This window comes from Carya illinoinensis, chromosome 4 (assembly GCF_018687715.1).
Source record: "Carya illinoinensis cultivar Pawnee chromosome 4, C.illinoinensisPawnee_v1, whole genome shotgun sequence".
Classification (NCBI taxonomy): domain Eukaryota; kingdom Viridiplantae; phylum Streptophyta; class Magnoliopsida; order Fagales; family Juglandaceae; genus Carya; species Carya illinoinensis.
The window spans coordinates 32,320,303-32,339,482 of NC_056755.1; the positions used below are offsets into that span (position 1 = coordinate 32,320,303).

Here is a 19,180-nt window from a genome sequence, read left to right on the forward strand (position 1 = left end):
CAAAATAAAATTTGGAGTTTTTGGTTTTACACTTAGTCCAAAAACAGAAACTTTTTCCTCAACTAGTTTTGATAAATCTCTTGATCTATGACTTATAAATATATGATCTTCAAACCAAACCATTACATGGTTTAAAAAGATGTCCTAAAACATATACAAGCTTCTAATTCAAGATCACATGGTGAGAAATTAATCAAAACATAAATTTAGCCAAGAATATCCACACTTTGGCTTATCTGAATATCTCTTTGCATAAAATTTCATATCTTTGAAACTAACATCAAATATCTTCAAAATAATAATATAACATGTATATAAGATGTTTAGGATCCTCCAATAAAATTATCAAAGTCATTAGAATAGGTTTAGACCACCAAAGAGTTAAACTTTCTCAAAACAGAAACTGTTTTTCCTCTTCCAGTTTCTAAGTTTCTAAATCTAAGAAAATCTTTCATCAAAACCTTTAATCATGCAAAAATCCTCAACCAATAGTCATATATACATGTTAACAATACTCCATAAAACTTTCAGACCAATATCTATCCATTAGCTTGGTCAAAAACTCCAAACTATAACATATTCTGCAGTTTACCTCCCAGAATGACCTTTCTATAGTTTATATAATATTTGACTGACCAAATGATCTTCAAATGGGACAAATAAGATATCCATGTAAACTAGACTCAAAAAGGAACAACTTATATGAAGGAGACTTTATGATAAAACACTTACAACAGCTTCGAAATTGGCGTGCAAAATACCTCCTAAAAGCTGTCCGAGAGAGAGTGTTTGATATTCTTTCAATGGAAAGTGTAAATGAAGATAATTTCGTGAGGAGAGGTGGCTGGAGATAATTATGGATGAGATATGGAAGAGATGAGGCTGGAGTTGAGAGTTGAGTGTAGTTTACTCTTACCCAAAATATCTATAAAAGATTATCTCATAATATTCTATCCAATAGTATCTACAAAAAATCAACTTAAGATATTTTTATCTAATAATATCTATAAAAATCAACTCAAAATATTTTTACCCAATAATATTCATGAAAATTACCTCAAGATATTTCTTTTTATCCAATAATATCTACAGTTTTGAACAGACGTTTTGTCCAAAAAATATGAAAAAAAGTTATTGCGCCATAAGACTTTAAATAACCCTCCGAGTCTAATGGCACAAACCATAATACATTTTGACATTTCTAACTATCTCCAATAATCAAAAACACATTTCTGATACCATAGTAAATAATAACACTAACTATGTAGTTAGACAAAAACCTATACGATTAATGGATTCGTGAAAACTTATGGGTTTTCACGAGGTTCCTAAAGTTAATAGAAATTTCATAATTGAATTTCTAGCGGGCTGTTACAGAGGAGGACCCTGATGGAAAGCCACAGTTCGGCCCATGGCTTCGGGCTGAGATGGCTCCTAGACGTTGGTCTGGCCAGGCGCGTTACCCAAGCTATACGGGAGCAAGGGAGAAATAGAATTTCAGTGATGAGGGGAGGGCAGTAGTACCAGAAGATAGTGTTCGCGGAGGGAGGCTGGCGGAGGGGTTGGTTGGTGGACGGGAGACCCTTTCCGGCTTGTCTCACATACAGAAACCTATGGAACCTATGAAGGGTGACATGGCAGACACTAGCTGTCAGAGACAGCGGGGGACAATACTAGAGGAAGGAGGGGACGTGATGGAAGCTGACCTTCTAAGCTGCTTGAAAGAAAAGGAGCAGTGTACGGCGGGGCTAGACATTTTAAGGCGGGAAAAGGAGGAGGAACTGTACAAGGTAGGGAGAGATAGTTTTAGGCAGGAAAAGGGGAGTGAAATAGAAACTAACATTGGGCCAGGTGAAAAGGCTGGGCTCCATGCTGCACTGGGTCGGCCTGTAGACCAGGAAGGGCCCAACTCCCTTTCAGTAACTAACCTGGAAGAAGTAGCGGTTGAGACAGTCCTGTTTAAAGAACAAAGCAAGGCTCAGCAACAAGAACACCGTAGCTGGAAACGTCAGGCCAGGGTGCAGAATTGCTCAACATCCTCCTCTATCTCCACCAGGTCAAAAGGGGCAAAATGAGGGTTAGAGGTAAGCACTACTAACCTTGGATCTCAGAAAAAACAAAAAAGGCTTGGTTTTTCAGTTTCTTTGGAGAAAAACAATGATCTTTGGGATAAGGTGGAGGCTGCTAGGCAGCCCCACCGGAGGTTATGAGGATTCTCAGTTGGAACTGTCGGGGGCTTGGGAACCCCCGAACAGTTCAGACCCTTCGCATGATAGTGAAGGAGAAGATGCCCGATGTGGTTTTCCTAATGGAAACCAAACTCCCATATGGTAGAGCAGATGGGATTGCAAAGACCTTAAAGTTTGAGGGCTGTTGTGTTAGTGAGGCGGTTGGTAGAAGTGGAGGTCTTATTCTACTGTGGAAACATAAGGACCAGTTAGAGCTAGTTAATTTCTCAAGACATCACTTTAATGTTATGGTGAATGATACCCAGTGTAACTTTAAGTGGCTATTAACTTGCTTTTATGGGCACCCGAATGCAAACTTGAGAAAGCAGACCTGGGATCTATTGTCATCTTTCAAGCCTAGTGAAGGAGGTTGGGGGGTGATAGGAGATTTTAATGAGATCTTGTTAAATGATGAGAAGGAGGGGGGAAGAGGAAGGAGTGAAAACCTCATGAAAATGTTCAGGGAGCTGATAGAAGAAGGGAATTTGATTGATCTGGGATGGAAAACAAACAAGTTCACATGGTGCAACCGACATGAAGATGAGTCTTTCACAAAGGAAAGACTAGACAGAGCTTTAGCAAACCAAAGGTGGAAAGGAGTTTTCACAGAGGTTTCAGTGGATACCCTTCCAGCTATCTGTTCTGATCACAACCCAATACTACTTTCCTGTAGTTTTGAGAGGTGCTCAGAATATAGATTTCATTCTTCTTTCAAGTATGAAGCCAACTGGATAAACGAGAGGGGTTGTAGAGAGGTAGTTTTGGATGCATGGCAGGGGAGTTATAGAGGGGTGTCTGGTATGGAGAAGGTCTTATATAAGCTCGAAAGAACTAGAAGGGGTTTTCAAAAGTGGAGTAGAGGCATGGCAAGAGACAGAAACAGAGCTATAAGAGAAAAGACACAACAGCTAGGTGAGCTACAAAGCCAAGAAGAACCAAGCACCATAAAGAGACAAAAAAATCTGCAGTTAGACCTGAATTTTCTATTGGAACAAGAAGCCATAGGGTGGAGGCAAAGGGCAAAGAGACACTGGCTGATTGGTGGGGACAGAAATACAAAATTTTATCATGCCTGCGTAAATCAGAGAAGGTAAAAGAATAATATCACTAGGATCATTGATATGGAAGGAATAGAAGTGAGAGAGAAGAAGGAGATAGCTGCAAGTTTTCAGAACCACTTCAAAGCAATATACAAGTCAACAAATCCCAATTCAGCAAGTATAGAGCAAAGCCTGCAGGGCCTGGAATCAAGACTAACAACCGAGATGTGTCTAAGACTGGAAAGGGCTTTTATAGACAAGGAAGTAGAGTTGGCACTCAAACAAATGTCTCCTCTCAAGTCACCAGGGCCTGATGGGTTTAGTGCAGGGTTCTTCCAAGAACACTGGGGACTAGTTGGAAAGGAGGTATCTCAGGCAGTGCTGAACTTCTTAAATTCAGGTACCTTACCAGGGGAGTTAAACCACACTCATCTTGCCTTAATCCCTAAGGTTAATTCCCCCACTTCAGTACATGAATTTAGACCTATATCTCTATGTAATGTGTTCTACAAGCTGATCTAGAAGGTTATGGCAAATAGAATGAAAGGCATGCTGGACAAGGTGATATCAAGGAATCAAAGTGCCTTTATCCCCAAGAGGATGATAACCGATAACCTAATGGTGGCTTTTGAGGTTCTTCATTCAATGCAACAAAGGAAAAAGGGTAAAGAGGGGGTTATGGCAATCAAGTTAGACATGTCGAAAGCCTATGACAGGGTTGAATGAGATTTCTTAGAGGCCGTGTTATTAAAACTGGGTTTTGGGCAGAAATGGTCAAATTTGTTGATGACATGTGCCAGGACAGTATCATACTCAGTTATCATCAATGGACAGCCAGGAGAGACAATAATTCCCACTAGAGGACTAAGACAAGGTGATCCCTTGTCACCCTACTTATTCTTATTATGTGTTGAAGGCCTCAGTAATTTATTACAACTAGTTGAATCGAAAGGCATGATTAAAGGAGTTGAGGTGATGAGGGGAGGAATAAGAATTAGTCACCTTCTATTTGCAGACGACTGTGTTATTTTCTGCAGAGCAAAGATAGTGGAGTGGTACAGAATTCGGGGACTCTTGGCCTTATATGAACAAGCTTCAGGTCAAACCTTAAACAGGGAAAAGACCAGTGTATTCTTTAGCACCAACACAAGAGAAGAAACAAGAGAGTTCATCCTACAACAGATTAACGGTTCAAGATGTATTGATTATAACAGATATTTAGGACTCCCTACAGTGGTTGGAAGATCAAAGTATAACTCTTTTAGGAGTTTGAAAGAGAAGATATGGAAGAAAATAAACAGCTGGAAAACAAAATTTCTCTCATCTGCAGGCAAAGAAGTTTTGATTAAAAGTGTACTACAGGCAATCCCTGCTTATGCTATGAGTGTATTTAAGCTACCAGTTATGCTACTAAAAGAGATTGAAGCTATGTTGGCAAGATTTTGGTGGAACCATAAAAGAGAAGGGAGAGGCATACATTGGAAGAGCTGGTGCTTCGTAAGCACAGTTAAAAACCAAGGGGGATTAGGATATAGAGACCTCAGTTCTTTCAACAAAGCACTACTAGCAAAGCAGTTGTGGAGGTTTATAAAGGAACCAGATCTATTGGTGGCTTGGGTCTTCAAGCAAAAGTACTTTCAAGAGTGTGATCTGGTGGATGCAAAGCTAAAAGGGTCTCCATCTTTTGTGTGGAGAAGCCTATGGTCGAGCTTGAAGTTGGTTAAGGAGGGCATGGTATGGAGGGTGGGAAATGGCAAGAACATTAGCATTTGGAAAGACAAGTGGTTACCTCGACCTGTATCTTTCCAAGTTCAGTCTCCAATGAATACTCTGGACAGTGAAGCAAAGGTGGAAATTCTGATAGATGAGACTACTAAGTCATGGAGAAAAGAAGTGGTGGAGGCAGTTTTCAGGGAAGATGAAGCAGAAATGATCCTATCCATTCCTCTGAGTAGTAGAGGAGCAAGTGACAGGAGGATCTGGGCAGCTACAGCAAGAGGAAAATTCTCTGTTTAGAGTGCCTACTTCCTAGAAACTACAATGCAGAGAAGAAACTTAGGGGATACTTCCTCACGTGGGTCAATCAGCAGTATGTGGAAGAAAATGTGGGGCCTCATGATTCCAGGTAAGGAAAATATGCTGATATGGAAGTGTATTGGTAGGATCCTTCCAACTAGAGACAAACTTTTTAGAAAGAACATAGTGGAAAGTAACTTGTGTCCAATCTGTCTGAGGGAACCCGAAACTGAAGTGCATGTGGTCTGGGAGTGTCCTGCAGCAGCCGATGTGTGGGGAGGCTTTTCTCTTTTTAGTAAGTGGAAAAGGAGCTTCAATGACTTTCACTTGTTGTGGGAAGAAATGGTAGTAAGGTTGAATCAGGAAGATTTGGAACTGGCAGCAATAATTTTCTACCAGCTGTGGACAAGAAGAAATGGATTGGTTTTTCAGGAAACCTTTCATTCTCCTAGTTTGATTATTGCAAAGGCTTTGTTTGAACAAGCAATGTATAAGGAAGCACAGTCAGGGGGTAAGGACAGAACAAAAGGAAGACAAGCAGATGATATGAAGCAGATTTGGAAACCCCCGGAATGGCCTTTTTCAAAAGTTAACTTTGATGCAGCCTTTGATCATGACAAAGGAAGAATGGGTCTGGGAGTAGTAGTAAGGGATTCAGAGGGAGAATTGTTGGGGTGTCTGGTGGCACCTAGGGAGAATATCCAATCAGCCTTCCAAGCTGAGTGCTACGCCCTTCAAAGAGCAATGGTGTTGTGTCTTGAGCTTGGTCTGTCACAATTGTGCTTTGAAGGGGATGCAAAAAACGTTGTAGATGCAGTGAATTCAAATGAAGAGGACTGCTCCTGGTTAGGACAAGTGATCGAGGACCTGCAACTTATCATGGCAGCTAATCCAGAGTGGGTCTTAAGTTTTGTTCATAGAAGTGCTAATGTAGGTGCACACACTGCTGCAAAACTTGCTATTAATGTGGCAAATGAAGTAGTTTGGCTGGAAGATGGTCCTGATGTAGTCAAAAGAGTTATCTTGGATGTCTTAGTTTGTATTGCTAGTAATGAGCCTCCTCTATGAATGAAATTTGGTTTCCTTTATCAAAAAAAAAAAAAAATGGTCTACATTGGAATAGGTAAAAGACAAATATTTTGCTTGCTAGCTACAGTAACTCTCTATATTTGTATGATTACTGTTCACTCTCCATTAAATAATTTATATTTCTCTCATTTTGTTTCTACATAGCAATTGCACCACTAATTATATATATATATATATATATATATGAGCTCGGGTTCATATAATTTACATTAGATTTGGATTGCAAGATAGGAGAAAAATATATTAGATAAAAAATTATAAAAAGTATTAAATTAATAATATTTATTATTATTTTGGTAATAGATGAATAATTTAATATGGAAATCTCCCTTGAACGGAGTAAAGAAGAGGTAAAATATGTGATTTTAATCAACTTTTAGCTTTGTCTTTGTCCAAACCAATAAAAATGCTCTACAATTAGACAATTCATTTCTTCGAATTATAATTATTATTTTTTTGGAGATAAACTATACTTAGGCTTCGTTTGGATAGGAAAGTTTTCACAACTCATCTTATCTCATCTCATCTCAATATCTAAATACTACAAATACAAACACTTTTTAATGTCAAAATTTTAATTTTTTATTTAATCATTATCTAATTATTACAACTTTCTCAAATTTCTAAACAAAATACAAAAAACCAATTCAACTTTTTTTAAAAAAAAAATTTTTCAACTTTTTTTATCTTATTTTTCAAAATCTCATAGACATATAAAATCAAATTATTTTATTATTATTTACAAACCATTAATTACTATTTACGAATCTCCTCATCTTATCATCTAATCTACTCTTAGGTTTTATTTAGATGTTAAGTTGAGTTAAGATAAATTGAGTTCTCTATAATTAGTAGTGAGTTGAGATGGTGGAATGAGTTTTGTAAGGCCCACATAAAATGAGTTAAAATGTGTTTGGATGTTAATATGAGTTTATATGTATTTATGGAAAATTAAAAAAGGTTGTGAATCCCGCGTATAAAGAGGTGTTGAATTGAAAAATGTTGTAGGTCTCACATGTAAAGAGATTTTGAATTGAAATAAGTTTAGTAATTTGAAAGTTGAGTATTTAGATGTTAGACCCAGTTTAAAATTAGACTGAATTGAATTGATCTCAATTTAGTCTAAATTCCAAACGAGACTTGGATTTACCCATTAGAATTATAACTTTTTCTGCATGTGGTTATTGAAAAGAATAATGATATGATTATTACTCTTCTACTTTCCTTTTACTGTTCTTTTTATTATTTAATTTTTTTTTTGCTTAATGGTTAATGAAGTAACTATTAATAAAATTGTATATATATTATTTATTTATTTATTTATTTATTAAGAATGTTAAAAAAATACTTACAAGAAAATAATAAAAGAATAAAAATTCAAAATATATTAGAATAATATATGGTTGATAGGAGAGTAGTAAGTGTTTCATTATCCCATTAAAACGTTGAGGCAACAACTTTTGGGGTGCAAATTTTGTGGGCGGTGGTGATGACAAAACTCGAAATTGGCTTGGACCGAAGAGTCCACAGAGATAGTCGTGTGTTCATCGCACGGTACGTGACACACAAGTTTATACTATCGGATAACGTGGATTGACGGCATAGACGCGCTATATCAAGGGACTTGAGTCTTGTCTCTTGGGAGTGTAATTTTAATTTTTACAGATCTTAATAGTAATTTTATCAATATATATATATATATATATATATTTTTTTTCATTTCCATTTTCCATAATTAAAATAAAATAAAAATTAAATCTTAAGAAAGGTTCACATTTATCATTAAATCCCATCACCTTTTCAAAGTTTTAAAAAACATATTCAATTATTTTTTTAATTCAAACATCCTTTTAATGAGTATCATTATAGTAAGAAAATAAAAAAAATCTGAGAAATTTTCTATGAAAATCTCATGCAAACATGTTCTTGTCTCAAATTCTCAATCACGTGTGACTAAAATGAGGTGGCATTGTTCATTCATTTATTGTTCATTTCTTTTTGTATAATTAGAGTAATGTAAATTTTCATAATTAATCTTGCTATATTCAGCTATACTAAAGGATATGTTTAGATAGTGAGTTGAGATGTGATGACTAGAAATAAAAGTTGAAAGCTGAATAAATTATTATTAGAATATTATTTTTAATAATATTATTATATTTTTAAAATTTGAAAAAATTGAATTATTTATTATATTTCGTATTGTGAATTTGAAAAAATTATAATGATTAGATAAGATGAATTAAGATGAGTTGGAGAACTTTTGTATCCAGACCGAGCCTTTATATTGTGATGATAAGTTTTAAATGGTTTTATATATTAACCACTTAAATGACAATCACTTTAAATATACCACATAGCATGTATGATTGATATAACCTCATTTAAATAGATTAAGAATTTAAAAATTGGCTTATATCCAGTTAAAAATTCACTGGACACATTTGTTTGAAAAATGAATAGACAAAATTGTTTTAAGGGAAAAATAAAATTGTATTTTCATCTATTAAAATAATAATCTTGTTCATTTAATTTTCAAACATGATGTATTCAATTAAATTTTAACAAGATGTAGGCTACGTTTTGCCTCTCACATGGCACAGTACATACAATTTCCTATTGTCAAGGTCGCCACTTCTTGAAGCCACCTAACTCCTTGCAGATAAATAAAAGCTTTAGCGAGAGATTTCGATGAAGGATAGGGAATCTGATCTGTTACCTAAGTCAGATGGTGAAGCAAAGTTGCAAAAATGCACTTAAAAGATAAAATATGTTTAGAGAACTTTACCTTGTCCTTTGGGATATTTAATACGTAAACGGTGAACTTGTGGTTCTTGTGTCAGAGACATCTCTGTGGGGTCATCCTCAATTATCTGGATTCAATGAAGGTCTCATTGCTGCTTTATTAAACACTAGGGCAGCATTAATATCTCTGCTCTACCACTTGATCCCTAGTGTCTTTTTTGGCTTTGCATGTGCCATAAATGGATCCCTTGCTCAGCTTGCTTGTGCCTTTTCACATTGATCGCCCATCTATTGATTGCTCACTAGCACCAACTTGGCGCAATGTCCCCCTTTTGCTTGCCTTTGGCTCATTTAGGCTTGTATTCGTAATTGGCCTAGCTCAATCTCCATTAATATACAGTGAGGTGAGCTTCTTGAATTCTAGTGAATTATGCAATTATAGTAGCATTTGTTGCATCGTCTCCGAGATCGAAAGCTTCTCCTTCGAGCCTTCATGTAGGGCTTTTGCAACTCATAGCCCCTGTTTTCAAGTTAGAAGACCAATTGAAATTACACACAATTTCAATTTTTCAAGTAACACCCTTCAATAACATATCAGTTGGGTCTTGCTTCCACAGATAGGATTGTACATTGCAAACCTGGCCTGACATGAAAATTCCAAATTTTTCACATTGAATTACTCGACCTGGAATGAAGCAATTGGAATTAGAACTCTTCTGTTTTACTTTCAAAATACTACGGTTAGGGTCTATTAATACTCGTAACTGAAAACTGGTCCAATCCCCGCAAGATTCAACAGAGAGTCTCAGATGAAGCTATTCTGTTTCTTCGGTGCCAAGGCGTTCCTATTTTGAGTTTGCACTCCTTAACCACTGGGGGCAATTCCCGTAGAGAGAACAGGAGAAAATCAGCAAATGTGAAAATGCAAACATAAAATAGAGCAATTCGAGAATTCTTGCTAGGTTAGCAAATCGAAGTAGAGAACTTCAAGCCTTCAACATCCTTTTCCAAGGTTCTTTAAAGAAAGATAGCTTTGGAGAGAACGACAATGGCACAGAGAGAGAGAGAGAGAGAGAGAGAGAGAGAGAGAGAGAGAGAGAGAGAGAGAGAGAGAGAGAGAGGAGTAACAGAGATATGGTTATGTGACGCCCCCAAATTCCGTTTGGGATCGAACAGAAATTTGAAGCGTCGAGACATGCAACACAAGGTTACCTGCTTCCGTTCATGACATATAAGATGCAATGTTCCTAACATGCATCTAACAATATGCAATATTCGCAGCGGATAATTTTTTTTTTTTTTTGCCATTACTATGCACCAAATTGAAAATATCCTAAATGCTTAAAACATACTTCATACATAAAAATCTATTGAACAACTAAAATCACAACACTAGTCCAAAATAGTTATGATCCAAAAGTACTGGAGATGCAACTCCATCGTATAAGTAGTAATTTAACTACTATATTAACATTAACGACGCACCGTCGTTCAATCGACTGTGTCTAGTTGGTAAGCTCCTGATCCTCCTTCAGGTCCTGTAACAAGATCTACCATTCGGGGGGAATAGTAGTTGGGACTACCACAGTGAGATTTGATTACAAATCTCAGCAAGTTAACAAAAAATTTCCACACATGCTAATGATGCATGGATGACAGTAAAAGCATAAATGCATAATCAAATTCATAAATAATTAAAGCATAACTTAGCGTACAACATAGCATAATTGACATAACTTAAATTGAAACATGAACTGAACTTGACTTGACATGAACTTGATCTGAAACTTGACTTAGTATGAACTTACTTTGAAACTTGAATTAACATGAAAAATACATACTCCACAGTTGTTGTGGCCCCATGTATTCTACGTGTAAATACATACTCCACAGTTGTTGTGGCCCTATGTATTCTACGCGTAAATACATACTCCACAGTTGTTGTGGCCCCATATATTCTACGCAAACTTGACTTAACATGAAAAATACATACTCCACAGTTGTTATGGCCCCATGTATTCTACGTGTAAATACATACTCCACAGTTGTTGTGGCCCCATGTATTTTACACATCACAATGCAGTTAAATACATACTCCACAGTTGTTGTGGCCCCATATATTCTATACAAACTGAATGTACTCAAGATGAAACGTGACTGGAAAATGAAAGGACTGGAGCCCTGACGTAACATAACGTGATTTGAACATAACTTGAAATACATGACCAACTTGAGATAGAAACATTTGGTAACATGGCATAATATATAATAGACAACATATTTAACATGACATACTTGTAATGTACAGTAATACATGACAGAATATATTATGTAACAGATAAAAATTGATGACAGAATAAACTCTGTATAATAGACAATTACGTGATAACTTGGCATGACATGACATATATGATAACATACATACATACACTGTAGTTCCTTTACTTAGCACACATACACAGTAGACTGCTAGTAAGTTAAAAGCTAACTTACCTCGATCTCCGCGTTTCTTATAAAACTTCAAGTGCGATCACGAGGAACTGTAATTAGTGATTCTAAAAGTTAGAACTAAATCACTAATAATTTGAAATATGGAAAATACTAACTTAAAGAGTAAAATTTTCATTTTACTCTCTACATGTGGAAAAATGACCGTTTTACCCATAACTTAAGGATTTTGCATACTAACTCCAAAAGTTTCCAAAATTTACATTCCTCATGTAAATTTTGTCCTAAACTTAAATATCAACTCAGAAAAATTTAAAACAAAACACAACTATGGAAAACACACTATGGCCGAAACATCCATAGGCCATTTCCCTTGATTTTTTTGTTGCAATTCCTTTCAACTTCAAAACTTATGCTTAAACCAAAATTTTGCAACAAACATCTTCCAATCCTAAGTTCAAAACCATACTTAAAACATCCATTTAGAAAAAGCTAATAATCAACACCAAACTTTTTTTTTGTAAAAAGATCCAAGCACTTGAATCACAAGTTTTGACCTTAAATCAAAACATCTCCAAGAGTTTCAAAAATCAAATCTTACTTCTAACATATTCATAATATCATCCTAACATCAACCATGCTTTAAATCATCAAACCAAAGTCACCAAAATCATAAAATAACATTTAGAGTTTTTGGTTTTACACTTAGTCCAAAAACAGAAACTTTTTCCTCAACTAGTTTTGATAAATCTCTTGATCTATGACTTATAAATATATGATCTTCAAACCAAACCATCACATGGTTTAAAAAGATGTCCTAAAACATATATAAGCTTCTAATTCAAGATCACATGGTTAGAAATCAACCAAAACATAAATTTAGCCAAGAATATCCACACTTTGGCTTATTTGAATATCTCTTTGCATAAAATTTCATATCTTTGAAACTAACATCAAATATTTTCAAAATAATAATATAACATGTATATAAGATACTTAGGATCCTCCAATAAAATTATTAAAGTCATTAGAATAGGTTTAGACCACCAAAGAGTTAAACTTTCTCAAAACAGAAACTGTTTTTCTTCTTCCAGTTTCTAAGTTTCTAAATTTAAGAAAATCTTTCATAAAAACCTTTAATCATGAAAAAATCCTCAACCAATAGTCACATATACATGTTAACAATATTCCATAAAAATTTCGGACCAATATCTATCCATTAGCTTGGTCAAAAACTCCAAACTATAACATATTCTCCAGTTTATCTCCCAAAATGACCTTTCTATAGTTTATATAATATTTGACTGACCAAATGATCTTCAAAGGGGCAAATAATATATCAATGTAAACTAGACTAAAAAAGGAACAACTTATATGAAGGAAACTTTATGATAAAACACTTACAAAAGCTTCGAAATGGGCGTGTAAAAGAACTCATAAAAGCTGTCCGAGAGAAAGTATTTGATATTATTTTAAAAGAACGTGTAAATGAAGATAAGTTTGTTGGTGATGGCTGGAACTACTTATGGATGAGATAAAGAAGATGATAAGGCTGGAGTTGAGAGTTGAGTGTAGTTTTCTCCTACCCAAAATATCTATAAAAGATTATCTCATAATATTCTATCCAATAATATCTACAAAAAAATCAACTTAAGATATTTTTATCTAATAATATCTATAAAAATTAACTCAAAATATTTTTACCCAATAATATTCACGAAAATTACCTCAAGATATTTCTTTTTATCCAATAATATCTACAGTTTTGAACAGACGTTTTGTCCGAAAATATGAAAAAAAATGTTATTGCGCCATAAGACTTTAAATAACCCTCCGAGTCTAATGGCACAAACCATAATACATTTTGACACTTCTAACTATCTCCAATAATCAAAAACACACTTCTGATACCATAGTAAATAATAACACTAACTATGTAGTTAGATAAAAACCTATACGATTAGTGGATTCGTGAAAACTTATGGGGTTTTTACGAGGTTCTTAAAGTTAATAGAAATTTCACAATTGAATTTCTAGCGGGCTGTTACAGGTTAGGAGGGAGGGAATTTGATAAAGTAACCAGGGTTAGTAGGAGATGTGACACATTCTTGGTCAAATGTTTGTATTATTTCTTTAATCTTCATGCATCTTTAAATTGGTGGATGATTTTCTCTAAGCCCCTCTAATATTTTTGTATAAAATGGCAATCGAATTTTTCTAGTATATATATTATTAAAATTAAAAAAAAAAATGGTTCGGGTCAAAACATCTGATTATTCTGAGAATATTTTCTATTTGGGTAATCGGGAAAATGGCTAATCGGAATAGCCCTGATTCTGGTCGGGTCGGAAGTGTGTTTTTTCAGGTCAGGGGGTTGGATGAACAGTCCTATCCACAGATATGCTTAAGTAGCAACTGGCCATCATCAAGTAAAGATCGAATGAAATGAAACTTGATCTAAATATGCCTAGTCCTAGAATGAAATGCAAGATTCTTGGCAAGGAATATGACACTCTGACTGTCATTATAGAGAGTGTCATTCTCACTCTTTTTACCCAACTCCTCCTAGAAACTCTGTAGCCAAATCATCTCCTTTGAAGCTTTTGACACCGCAACATACTTATCTTCTGTACTAGATAGTACAACTATCTTCTGTAAGTTAGAACCCCAAGATACGTCAGTACCACTCAAAGTGTATACAAAACCCATGGTACTCTTTTTGCTATTAGTGTCTCCTGTCAAGTTAGCATCAACATAATCCTGCAGCTCCAAACTTGCTCTAGTGAAACACAATAACAATGATGATAAATCAATTTCCAATGATAAAATCTCGTGGGTGGCTAAAAGTGAGTATTTGTAAATTTTGTTAGGATAAACTTTCATCAACATGGCATTTGCAAGAATAGGGTAACGACATATCGTCGTTGCAAATACTCTTTTCCAATGAAAATTAGACTTTTTGCAATGATTTTTTTTTTATTTTTTTATTTTTTGCAGAAAGCCATTTTTGTTGTAATCACCACCTCCCTATGGCCACTAAGTGGGGTTTAAATTATTTGTTCATTTCTTAACAATTACTTTGCTGTAGAAAATTACATAACCCTTATATATCTATTGATCTTTGATCTTCCAAGATGAAGGAAACATAAATAACTATAGTAGAAATACTTAATCTATATGAGACTATGCAACTCAGGTCCTAAATATGTTAATTATGCAAAATCCTAATAAAGCGACATTAGCAATATGTGAGTAGATTGTAAAACCTTTGTTTTCCACAAATTCCAACTTTGTCTTAGAGTACTGACTTGCATGCATCATGAAATCAAGCAACTTAACCAATGCTATTCTTCTTAATGAGACATAAACTTATCCCTATGTTGGCAAATTGTTTAGGAAGCTAAACAACATTAATCTTAACATATCATTCTTATCTATTCACAGCTAGATATAACACAACTCAACAACAACAACTAAATCAACTAATAATTTGATAGTGTAACAAGGCTAGCTTCTATCTGATAGGAACTTTTAATCAAAGAAAACCAAGAATGGCTGGTATGAATCTTGATGGGATTGTTGTGAAACATTATATCTTGCATAGGTGATAAATCATTTAAGAAGGATATGTAAATCCATTCAAAAGTTGTTTGACAATAAATTTGAATCTTGATGAAAGAATTTGAGAAAAACTAGTAATGCTACATAATTCACCCTTGAATCATCTTTTATTTTATATTTAAAAAAAGTTCAAAAGTTGAAGGACAATACCACATTATCATAGTAAGATAAGAATCATGTGATTATAGTGTAGTATGTATAAATTTTCTTTGAGAAAATCTGAAGATCTCTCAACTGAGTAACTTTCAAAATTGTTGACATAACAAGACTTGATTTATAGAAATAGGTTATAAATTAATTTTTTTTGCAAATAAAATCACGATAAAAATATGGTTTCCAACCTTGTACAAATCTTGGTGTCCTTGGATAATTTTTTATGAACTCCTAGAATCGCTTATAGAGTTTTGCAAAGTAATTGAACCCTAAATTCTAGAGTTTATCGTTTTCAAAAGGCTGGAAGTAGAATAGGAATCCTAATCTCTATATGAATTAATTTCTCTAAGTTGAACTTAGAGACTTCAACATGATAGGAAAAAGCTCCTAGCATGTTTTAGGAAAGTATGTCCTAAATTTTAGGCTTTATACTAATAATTAGAGCTGTTCATTATGGGAAAAGTTTTAGGAAAACCTTATGCACGAATATGGATAAATGCGAAATGTTAGACTACTTTATTTAAAAAAAAAAACTTTGTAATCTATAATAAGCCACATTAATTTGTGGTTTTACTTTTGTAAATTTTTTTGTGAACCATATATTTCTCTTAATTTCTTTTGATTATTCTTGTTAGATAATGAGTTGGTCCTTGTCACAAAATCACACCTTACTTCTAAGTTATAGGCCGTAAAAAACCTTCCTAAAATTCTTGAAAGTCCATAGAATGGACCGAGGGTACTTAAAAGAGAAACATATTTTTCAAAGTCCAACCGGTAATCTATTTGGTTTGTTTTTCAGCTGGATAATTGTACCCAACGTGAAGCATAGATAACAAAGCATAACTACATGAGATGCAGAAGAGTTTAGTCATGTACTTCTATCTATCAATAGAAAATTTATGTTATTGATAAAACAAGGGTAGCAATTAGAGTTTGAAAGTCGTATATTCATGTTGCATATATTCAATCTGGGTTAGTTTGGATTAATATAAACACTCAATCAGTCAATATATGTCAGTTGAATCTTAACCTAAGATTTTTGGATTATATTGCACTCTTAAGTGACACGACTCCGATGTTTAAGTCAGTGAGGAATCACATATAATTACTCGAGTATATAAAAGAGAGAGTGCCCTTAGGGTTACTTGGTATCTATATATATACAGGCATTGGGCTGAGTTGGATCACTGTATCAGTTAGATCACGCTCATGTGATACTTACCTTTCATGATGCTTATCAACTTGGATTATCACTAAATGATAGAAGTGATCTGATGGCCGTGGTAATGTTTATCTACCATGTTAGATGACAAAACGCCAAACTTTCATTGGCTTTTATCTCGTGACTTGGGCCTAGTCTATCATAACTTGGAGTTGGGTCATCAGGTGCACTATTTTGACCCTCCAATTACCCCGCTAATTTCCTTCACCCATGGACATAGAGAATTCTTATTTTAATGAAACCACCTTTGCAATAGTGATGTCTTATCCCGGAGTGGGAATTTAATTTTCATACTATGAATGACTCTGATTGGGCTTCAGAGTTTTAAATGTCCCGCTAGCCTTTTACCGAAATTGTGACTCAGACTGGGCCTTGGCTTTTCAATCAACTCTCTATTCTTTTCACTGGGGTAGATGGGACTTTTTATTCACCACAACCTGTTGGGCTACCTGTTGGCCTATTCAATATTTTATCCTACCAGTTATATCCTTTTAAAATTACAAGATGGCTAGTGACTAATCTATGACGTCGTGGTGGTTACTAAATTGTGTGCAACTATTCCCATTCTGCCGTGCTTTGCTTCAAATCATGATGCTTAATGCAGCTATACCTTCGTATCCCTGACTTTATTTGTATACTACCTTTTGACCTCTCTCTTCTTCCTCTCTTTGACTTTTCCCTTTCTGCTCGTGTTTTTTGTGATTTCTTGCTGCTTCCTTACTTTCCTAGTTAATATTCTTCCCTTCCATTCCCCATGGCTGAATACGACTACAACACTTTTGCCCGCTCTTCTAATGTGCAATCCTCCCATGTACTGGATGTTCCAACCTACGTGGGGTATGGGTGGCGTTTAGGCCTCCGGGATTAAGACATGAGACCTTTGCCAAAAAAGTACTGCATTCCAAATATGGCTTTGTTAGAGGTTCCCCCCCATGGATGCATAGATGATGAAGGTTTCACCGATAAGGTTGCTCTTAAGTATTTCTTCTTTGGTCCATGGGTTAAGGCTTCATTTCTATTGCCCCATTCGCAATATTCTGGATCTCCTTAGCTTCACCCCGCTCCTGCTTAGCTTCACCCCTTTGTCGTGAGGGCCTTTCTTTACTCATGAATTGTGTTCTGTATAGCTTTAGAGCCAATTGGGGAGTTTTACCCTGACCTAACTGCTCGAGAGTTTTATATTTTTACCACTTGTGACCATCTGAGGATAACATTCTTAGCTTCCATAAAAAAGACAAAGGGCAAACACTGGCCTGATTTGAATCTCGCCACTCTAACGCAAAGCACTGGATGTAGAAAATTTTCTTTATTTCTGGTATTGGTTGGGACATTCCCAACTATGAGATTCCTCAACGGGATTTTCTAATTAAGGCGAACTGAGGCATAATCCCTAAGGAGACAGGCTTGTGGGTAGGGATGGAACCCCTGTCCGATTAGGAGCTGGCCTAGATTGAGATGGTTCGTGGTTAGGCTGAGGATCACCCTAACAATCTTTGGACTGATTTCTTGTTGATTCCCACCCATATAGATCGTTTCTTGATGTCTCCCAATCGCTCTCATGTCTAGGTACGTTTGTTTCTAACATTAGTCGTGGCTCCACCCTCTCCGCCAAAGAAATCCCCGAAAAAGGTCAAGAGGGATGGTCAAGAAAAGAAAGAAAAGAAAGAAAGAGAAGAAGGACAAAAGGGAGAAGAAGAGAGCCCGCTTGGAAGATGCCTCTTTCCTTACCCCAAAATAGAGAAAAATCTTGACTTCTCCTATTAGTGACATTTCCCAAGTATCCACTCCCTAGATTGCTATCCCTCCAGCTGCCTCTAATCTTTTACCTATGCGTGCAACCTAGGGGGAAGTTCGATCCTGTCCAGTCTGGTCTCGGGAGATTTTGTGGATCGGACATATTCGGTCCATGGTTTTTTCACCCTGGACTGGATTGAACAGCCTAAGGCCCAGATTAGTCCGGTTCAATTCGGTCGGTTCTTTTGGTCCAATCTTTTTTCTTTAATAAAAAAAAATTTATTTAAAATACTAAATTAAAATTAAGTGATTTATTAAATGAAAATTACATAAGAAATTGTACAATTATTAATATATACTAGTATTATATATTATAGTTATACATTAAAGAATATAATAATACATTGATCTAAATATATATAGTTATAGACTTAGTACTAATACTATAACTAATAACTATACTAGTAGTATTACTAATATACTATATGCTATTGATAAATTGATAATACAATATTAAATAATACTCTATGTATTTATAGTGATTTAATACTAACATATTAAGTTAACTATATATTAAGTTAACTATATTAATACTATTATAAATTTATACATATACTATAATTTATACTATAACTCTTACAATATGTTAATATATTAATATATACTAGTACTATATATTATAGTTATATATTAAAGAATATAATACTTATGTAATATTGTGATATATTAATAATTAATTATATACAATTATTTTATAAATAATATATATAAATAAGAAAATTTTGTATATTTTTTAATTTTCATTCGGTTTGGTCCTGTCTGGAGTGAAAAGCCCTTGGATTGGGTATCAGATTGAATGAATTCGGTCTTATATACTTTGGATT

The 19,180-nt window shown here is 34.8% G+C and overlaps 1 protein-coding gene across 1 annotated transcript; it reads left to right on the forward strand.

Annotated features, from left to right (window-relative positions):
* The first annotated feature begins 2,206 nt into the window (after positions 1–2,206).
* Positions 2,207–3,322, forward strand: LOC122306421. Its single transcript, XM_043118848.1, has one exon. The coding sequence runs from the start codon at positions 2,207–2,209 to the stop codon at positions 3,320–3,322; it is 1,116 nt and encodes a 371-aa protein (XP_042974782.1).
* Positions 3,323–19,180: the final 15,858 nt, after the last annotated feature.

Coding starts and splice junctions, on each gene's coding strand:
- LOC122306421 (XM_043118848.1), top strand. CDS start 2,207: ATGAGGATTCTCAGTTGGAACTGTCGGGGGCTTGGGAACCCCCGAACA.